The 8,569-nt window shown below is 39.1% G+C and overlaps 1 protein-coding gene across 1 annotated transcript in view; it reads left to right on the forward strand.

The window, feature by feature from the left end:
• The first annotated feature begins 819 nt into the window (after positions 1–819).
• Positions 820–8,569, forward strand: part of LOC104274721 (probable helicase with zinc finger domain) — a 9,880-nt gene continuing 2,130 nt past the window's right edge. Inside the window, exons 1-4 of the mRNA XM_009870431.1 lie at positions 820–1,212; positions 1,586–1,826; positions 2,958–3,471; positions 5,828–6,080. Coding sequence (XP_009868733.1) covers positions 918–1,212; positions 1,586–1,826; positions 2,958–3,471; positions 5,828–6,080 — 1,303 coding nt within the window. The 5' untranslated portion in view covers positions 820–917. The remainder of the gene's footprint in view (positions 1,213–1,585; positions 1,827–2,957; positions 3,472–5,827; positions 6,081–8,569) is intronic.

Raw genomic sequence — 8,569 nt, forward strand, 5'->3', positions numbered from 1 at the left:
CTCTTCTCCTCTCTCTTCTCCTCTCTCTTCTTCTTTCTCTCAGGTGACATCAAGAGATTTACAGACTTGAGGAAATAACCTGTGATTTTCCATTACAAAAGAGAATAATAAGATATTGTGAGATTTAAAGGAGGAAGCAATCAAAGTTGGGCTGTGTGTTTGTTGAGGGTATGATTGGTCTGTCTGTGTTTGCAGTCCAGTGATAACTACTGCTGATGTTATTTGCAATTAAGTTGGAAAAACTACTTAGTGGTGATTAATGAACAAAGTGCAGAGATTAAGGGAAAAGTGTTGTAAACTGTATGACATGTCTATGATGCTGTAAATACTAAACTAATAAGTCTACATTTTCCTGTGTTTCAGAAAAAAACCAACCCAAAATAATCAATTTTCCATTGAAACTGATTAATTTCTTAAATGTTTTTAGGTAAAAGTGAAAACACTGTTGGACCTGAAATCAGTAAAATTCGAACACCTGAGAAGAAACCTCTAGAATCCAAGCAGGTGGGTTTGTCTTGTTTAGACCTGTGGTTTTATTGCTTGCTTGGGTTTGTTTTTTAATATTCTCTCTTTTAATGAATTTATTCATTAGTGATGGGGGTTTGTTTTTTTGTTTTTCATTATGTGAATTTTCAAAGTTTTTCATTCTTTTTTTCTAGGTTGACTTAGAAGCAAATTCTCAGAACAGAAGCCCAGAGTCACGTTCCAATGTTGGTTATCCTAATGCTAAATTTCATCGCAAAGATAATCTTAACCCCCGGCAGCTGAATCTGCATCTCACCCCACCCCACTCCCAGTATGCAGTTCCCAGTCGCCACTTCCAGCACCTCTCACAGATACCAAGGCAGCCATATCCTCTGCAACAGCAGCAAAACCTTTTAAGTCAGCAACAAAATCATTTGCCTGAACAAAACCAAATGCCGCCCCAGCAAAGCCAGGTAGTTCAGCAGCATAATCACTTGAATCAGCAGCCTCCACAACCTTCGCAGCTTTCCCCTGCTTACCAGGCAGGCCCCAGCCAATCTTTTTTTAATAATCCAATTCCCCACCGACCGCATTCTCCTGCTGTAGATGCTGTGATTTCAGAGCAACACCCCCCACCTATGTTACAAGAAGTCAGTAATCCTCTGAGGCCTATTGCACAGCACAACCCCGTTCTGCCAACCCACTTGAACAACTTCATTGAAGAGAACCCGTCAGGAAAAACTTTAGGTAGGTGACTTTTCTTTGAATTTCAATTCAGAGTGTGCAATTATAACTACATTGAAGTGAAAATGAAGGAGGTATTTACCTGTTCAGGCATATTGCTCTGAATTGGGTCATTGTTGGGTTAGTTTCCATAAGTAATGTCATTGAGCATAATTTGCTGCTTGAGGCATGTTTGAATATTCAGCACTTTATTAGAAGATTCATGTTTATATGATTTTCCATATGATTTAAATAACCAGGTTATACACTGCAATGCGGTTAGTATATACTAGGCCCTGGGATATACTGTATAAAAAGTATTCATATTTTTTTCTGACGTAAAGATCTTCTAAGAAGGGGCATTAGATAAAATTTTTTTTTAAAACTATTTTTATAGATCGTATGCATGGAAATGTAGCTTTGGAAACAATAAGGCAGCAACAACAAGCCAGGTTACAGCAATGGAATGAACATAATGCCTATCTCAGTCAAGGCACTATTCCATATCAACACCATCACCATCCTCATCTACCACATCTTCCTCAGCAACCAATTGGATTGCATCAACAGCAGCAAGTTAGGGCAAACTGGAAACTTGCCAGTAATACAGAAGATGAAACAGAGGCAACATATTCAAGGTATTTGTTTACTGAGTCATCAGAGCTTGTGTAAAATTGAGCAGTGGGCACCTCTCTGTAACACTGTGGTCAAGTGCAAGACACTGGAAGGTATTGCTTTGCGCTGCTGTTATTATGAAGGTTAAAATAGTTGGCAGGCTGACTTACAACTATGCTTTTGTTATGTGTTATGCTTTATTCTGTTAGTACATTGAGTAGTAAAGTTGTAGTGGAAAACGTGCTTTTATTTAGCTTTTCAGTGCTGTATTTATGGAATAAGGAATGGATAGAGAGTAAAAACCTTGTGTTTATGAAAGAAGTGGCTGAGTGTAGTTAAGGCCTATTTAAGTTGTAAATTCTTCAAATTGAGTTAGCGGTCTCAGATTTATACGCTTAAAAAGAAGCAAACCAACCCCTCCCCAAGCACTGCTCCCCAGTAAAACTTTAACTTTTAAAAAAGCCTTCACTTTTAAAAGCAGATTAAAGAAAAATACTTATATTTAAGAGGGAGCATTAGCAGGCAAGAAAGGAAGCTGTTGAGCATAAACAGAAAAATGGTTCCAGTGATCATCAGCTTTAATCATGCAAATTGTCAAGGCTGGATTTTTAAATTGCCTCTGTTTACTGTCATCTCCCACTATGCTTTATTTTCCATCTGATTTGTTATAGCTGTAGTAAAGCATCTAAATGCTCTCTTACCTGACTCTCTGAAGTGCTGAGTTGAATATTCTTGACCTTTTGAAGAAGTTTGTGCAAGTGAGAACTCCTGATAGTTCCGGTTTTTGCCTTTTAAGGGGTTAAAATTTTCTTTACTTATGTTAAGTTCTTTACTTTGTATAAAAAAGCAGGAAATCCTTATCTTAGTTGTCTCTTAAGAGGTAACAAAAAATTGATTCTTCTGACTGAAAAGGAAATCTCAAGAGTTATTAAAACTTTGAGATGGTTCAGGTAGGTATTTCATCCAATTAATCCTCTTGTGCCTAATTTCTGCCTGCTCACAGTCATATCCTTTGAAGTTAGGGTCAGTAAGCGCCAAGATGAGTATATTTAAATTCAGTGGTTTGTGCTTTGAGTTTTCTTCACCTCAAAAAGAGTGGGATTTCAGTGAAACATTTTTGTCTTTTTCTTGATACGTTTATTCTGTCAATACAGATTCCAGGATTTGCTCCGAGAACTGTCACACCGTGATCAAAGTGAAAGTCGGGACTTAGCCGAAATGCCGCCCCCTCAGTCAAGACTGTTGCAATACAGACAAGTTCAGCCCAGAAGCCCACCAGCACTCCCTTCTCCTTCCTGCAACTCTAACCACAGCGGTCACTTCCCTACCTTCACCGAAAACAACAGAGACATTGAAATACCCAGTAACCCAGCATTTCAGCAACATTTACCCCAAATATATAATCCCCCTTTCTCAATGCCATCTGAACACATAACCCCATCTCCCTTGAAATACCTGCAACCCGACGGATCGTGGACTTACGCTAACCTACAGCAGAATCACCTCATGGGGCAGGGCTTTCATTACGGTATACCTCCAGTGCCCCATAGGTCGCAACAAAACCCTTTTATACAAATCCAGAATCATCAGCATGCAGTTGGTCAGGAGCCATTTCATCCACTCGCATCTCGAGCAGTATCTGCTTCTTCGCTCCACAGCTTAGAAGAGGTAGGCGTTGTTGTCCGAGTATGCTGTTGTCGTGTCATTTTAGTCTCAAATTATATTTTGAAGCGGTCATGAATGCAAAATCCCTCACGTGTTACAAGCTCGCACTGGGAATTTCTGTGAGGTAAAAATTTTGTCTGCGTCTTCTGTGTTTACCCTGTGTGTAGTTGTGGGTTCTCATCTCTGCAGGTATAACATCTTCTCTACTAACCGGGGGGTCTTGACTGGGCTTTTTGAATGTTATTCAGAGATTTCCTGCAGTGATTGCTCTCTTATCTGTGTGTCATTTGTCTGGAGTGCAAATTAAGCACACCTTGGGTGAAAACTCGTGACACGACTCTCTGGAAAGTCGGCTTGGATAAGCCAGCCGGTTGGCTCAGCAACAAACCGTGAATACGGTTGAGTGAGTTTTCATATGAGCTTTAGACCAGAGCGGTACAGTTGTTTCAACATGGTACAAAACCTGATTTAACAAATCCCATCTAACCTGAGCTAAACCTGTGCAAAGCCATCCTGCTTATTTTGGGGGAGCGGAGCGCTGGTGCAGAGGGCTCCAACTGTGCTGCATGAATCTGGCTCCAGCACAAATGCCGCCACACCAGAGCTGGCTCTCTCCCCCTTGATCTTTACTTTTTTTTTCTTGACTCTAAGGGGGTCTGTTATGGGATGCAGTCATAAGGTTTGGTTTTAGAAGTATTTAGGAATTCTGTGTGTTGGCCCATTGAGCCACACCACCTTGTATAAAATCTAATACTTTGTGACAACAGTTAATGCTGTCAGTACAGTGGGACATAGGAACAACAACTTTTCAGCAGTAATAAACTGATAAATATTCCTGTAGGGTTTGTGACAGCTTCTGCTATCTGAAGACAAATAGAGTGAGCCTTTATGTAATTAGTGCAAATTCATTTTAGTTCTTATTTCTTCTTCCTTTCAAAACATGTGACAGAAGTGCCAAATGCAGTAAAAGTATTACAAGACAGAGACTTGCTCATGAGTTTCCAGGACTACTAGTTCAGCTGGTAGGTAGGACAGAATAGACAAAGAAATCAAAACGCAGTTTTAGATGTATTTTTAACCGAGATCCCTCATATAAGGCAGGTATCAGGGGAGATGTCATGGCTTTTGGATCCTTACGAAACTTTTTTCAATCACTATTTATAAAACTGTTCACTGACTTGGTACTTGAAAGCTTTTGCATGTGTTTAGTCAAACCAGATTTGAACTGCACATCAAAGGGAATACTTGAGTTATTCTGTCTGGTCTTGTACTTGCAAGTGTCCAGAACTTTGATATCTTCCTGATTGCTTACCAAAATTGCCCGTTAAACTCAATAAAAAAAGTATACTCTTTGGGTGTAATTCAGGCAGCAGCTTCTGAATTTTATTCTTTTTGTTTTTGAAGAATACCCTCAAGAGAGTAGAATGACAAAGTAACTAAGTGCTCTTCCCTTGATATATCATAAGAGTGGGGTGGCTATAATGAGATATTACAGTTTACTTTCATGCACTCTTTTTTTTTCCCTGCCTAGTTTTTGTGGAGGTATAATAATAATATAGGAACATTGCAGGCAGGTTATTTGATATCTATTTGACTAATTTTGGATGACATTTCATTAAGGTGTTTACTTTTTCCCTTTACAGGTATAGGTTTACTTCTGTGACTTTTCTGTTATTTGTGTTTGTTAGTCAGTGCAGTGCAGAAGGGAGCAAATACTTTGTTTATTTTTAAAAAATAAACTGTAATACAACAGATGTGCTTTGAATCTTTAGAAAGTTTAGAGATTCCTTAAATCTGAACTCTTGAAGCCAACAGGTTAATTAATGGAGCTCCTGCTGTTTTCATCGACATGATCTACAGGGTTTATGGAAGCAAGTAATTTCTGTGGTTTCAGATAAAATTCTCTGCGTTATCTCTCCCGAGGGCACACGCTTCTCCAGAGCATTTGTTTTGTGTGTACATTTTGCATCGTGTTTTTCTGTGTTTCTGTGCTTCCTTTACTTCATCTGTAAGTGCTGAGTATCTTCCTCCTCACAGTGTGAGACATCTCGCTCTTAGGCATGTGAGATGTAAAGTTTGGTAAGAATTAAGGAATCCTAAGTTGACACACTTGGCACTTCCTTTAAAGTTCTGTGCCTATTTTGTGTGATGACAATATGCTACCAGTGACTGCAATATGAAATGTATTAGATTTTTTTTTTTCCTAAATGCAAAGGATTTTATTTCTTCTTGTTTGTTTTGGTTTTTTTTTTAAGACATTGCAAGGAAAAAAAATGGCTGGAAAAATGGTATTTGATACATACAGTTGAATAAAAAGAGCAAAAGGCCTTTTTTTTTTGTTTTGTGTTTTTGTTCACAGTATGAACCAAGAGGACCAGGCAGGCCGTTGTACCAAAGAAGAATTTCCTCTAGTTCAGTCCAGGCTTGTTCTGAAGAATTAAGCACTCCTCAAGACAGTCTTGGTCAGTGTAAAGAGCTTCAGGACCACAATAACCAGTCATCTTTCAACTATTCATCACCCGAGATGTGGGTAAACTCCTCCTCATCTGCCCCATACCCAAACATTCCATGCAATGGAGCCAACAGAGCCGTTCCGCCCCGGGAGCTGTTAGGTGGGTAAAGCCTTGATCTTTGCTTCTCTCTCTGCTCCATTAAGCAGACTCTTTAGACTGGAGTAAGCAAGTCTGAATGAAATGGTTGGTTGTTTGCTTTTTTCTTTCTTTTCACAAAATGTTTTCTGCCGTCTCATCAAATCCAAAAGCTACCTTAAGCAAAGATTTTTGAAATTGTATTAGTTAAAGATTTTCTCAGAGTAATCCCGTTTTCATTTGCTGTCTTCTTAACATTCCAGTACATTGCTGATGTCTAAAGAAGAATAGTGCTGAGTGTTCTACATCTACAAAAAACCAACGTCCCTACCCATGCCAGCGGGGTTGGAACAAGATGATCTTTAAGGTCCCTTCCAACCCAAACCATTCTATGATTCTATTTTTAGTCTTCTCACCAAAGTTCTAGTAAACCCGTGTATCCTCTTACAGCAGTTTTGAGTGCAACTGAATTTTTGCTAGAAGGAGCTAAGGTGGGATTTGTTTGGAAGATAGATTATTTGTTTCCATACTCAGTGATGTTGATATTGCAGTCTGAGGGAGAAACAACATAAACTGAATTAGTAATCTCAATGTATTTCTTAGTAAATTCAGGCACTTGATCAAAGTAATGATGAAGTTTAAACTCCCATTGTGGAAGAATCACCCTGGAACCTGGTTTCCCTGGTGGTAGCAGCAGTACTGATTGATTTAGCAGAGAGAAACTAAATTAACTTCTCGGTGATTAAAGAAGCTACGAGTAGAGAGTTGGAGCAGTACAGCTATTCTTGTGTTCTCCGTATTTTTATTGTTTGTGAAAAACAGAATTGCCAGGGTAGTAGTTTCTTTCTAATAGCTTTTGGTCAAATTTTATAAAACTTAAAACATCTTGTGATTTCCTAGTGCAGTAGTTGTGAAGTAGGAACAGGCAGTGTAGGCTGATGAGGAAAAGCTGTTTGTATCGGCGACAGTCCTCAAGAGTTAAGTTCCTAATGTGCAGTTTTCATTTCCGAAGTGTGAAAACATTTTTTTATAAAACCATATTTATGGCAGCGTTTTTTGTGCGAAGTTCAAAGCGTCAAGTTCAGCGCACCTCCTCCAATCTGTTTGGATTTTCGCTGAAAATGAGGGAGCTGACTGCGTGGTGCTACGTGGCGTCCAGCGCTGAAGTAGCTCTCTAGGCTCTGGGGTTATCTGGTAGGAGCTCAGGAACCCAAGCAAGAATAAGTTGGGATGAGCTGATATTACATGTACATCTGCACATTTGTGAGTAAAATATCTCAGGGGAAATATGTGTGTGTAAAAGTACCGTGTCAATACATTTGCTGTCAAATAATAAATCCTAAACGAAAGGGGCAAGTTTTGACTAGTGCCTGCGTTTGCTGCAAAATAATTTTACATTGTAGATAAGCGTGGTGGCTGTTTTGTAAATAAATATATACGCAACATTGCCCTGTATCTAATGGTTCATGCAAACAAATCTCCGTTTTTATGGCTGCTGTGCTCTTCTGCATTTACAGCTCGCTGGCTCTGATGATCGTATTTAAAGCCCAAATGTGTTTTATAGTGCCAAGGGTTAATGACCAGTGACTTCAGTGTTCCTGGTTACTATTGATTTTTATCCATGAAATAAAACCCCGTGAAAATGAGATGCTGTGCACTAGTCCTGTGCCTGTGTTTGTTGCTGGAGAGTGAGCAAACGTGACACCAGGCCGATCCAGGGCTTCTATTTCCTGGACGTTACAAATGGCTGCGGCACAAGCGTTGGGTTCTGTCAGCGGGGATTTATGGAGGGCGAGGAACGCTGCCGTGAATTGCTCAGTGTTGTGATGTGCAGGCACTTTCTAAAACGGCAATCTGAGAGCTCGATTTGTATTACTTTTTCTGTTGGTAGAAAATTATTGAAATTCTGATTTAAGATGTTTATTTAGTATTTTTTTCTTCTGTTAGATACCTCTACGACAAGTAGCTTTCACCTCTGGCTCTGCTTGTCACTACTTGTCTCATTGTGAATGCTACAGTTATTTTGGGGAGGTTTCTTTGCTTGTGTTCTAGTTTTTTTTTTGAATCGTAGCAACCCTAGAAAAACTGTTTTGCTTATGTTCTTTCCATATTCCTTCTTCTCCAGTTGTATATCTCTTTTTTGAGTAACTTATCAAACCCAAAAGCCTGTGTGTGACCCTTCCAGTGAGAAGCTTAACCATATACTTGGGTTTTCTACTCGTGTACTCATTTGATGGTACACTTTTGAATGTGTTCTTTAAAAATAACATTTTGCATTTAAAGATAGAAATGATTGCAGAATATATGTTTTGCCCAACATTACCTGCATTTCAGCGTAGAGTTTCTCTAGCTCTGTAAGACAGTGGAATTCTCCAGACCAAAGTAAGATGCCTCATTAGGATTCAGGAAATTCACTTGAAAGCAGTTTCATACCTATGGTTTAAAGCACCATTTTTTCTGATAGTTACAGGAGTTGTTAAATGTGGAGCAAGAAGATACCAATTAGCAGGAAT

Source organism: Apaloderma vittatum, unplaced genomic scaffold (assembly GCF_000703405.1).
Source record: "Apaloderma vittatum isolate BGI_N311 unplaced genomic scaffold, ASM70340v1 scaffold13865, whole genome shotgun sequence".
Classification (NCBI taxonomy): domain Eukaryota; kingdom Metazoa; phylum Chordata; class Aves; order Trogoniformes; family Trogonidae; genus Apaloderma; species Apaloderma vittatum.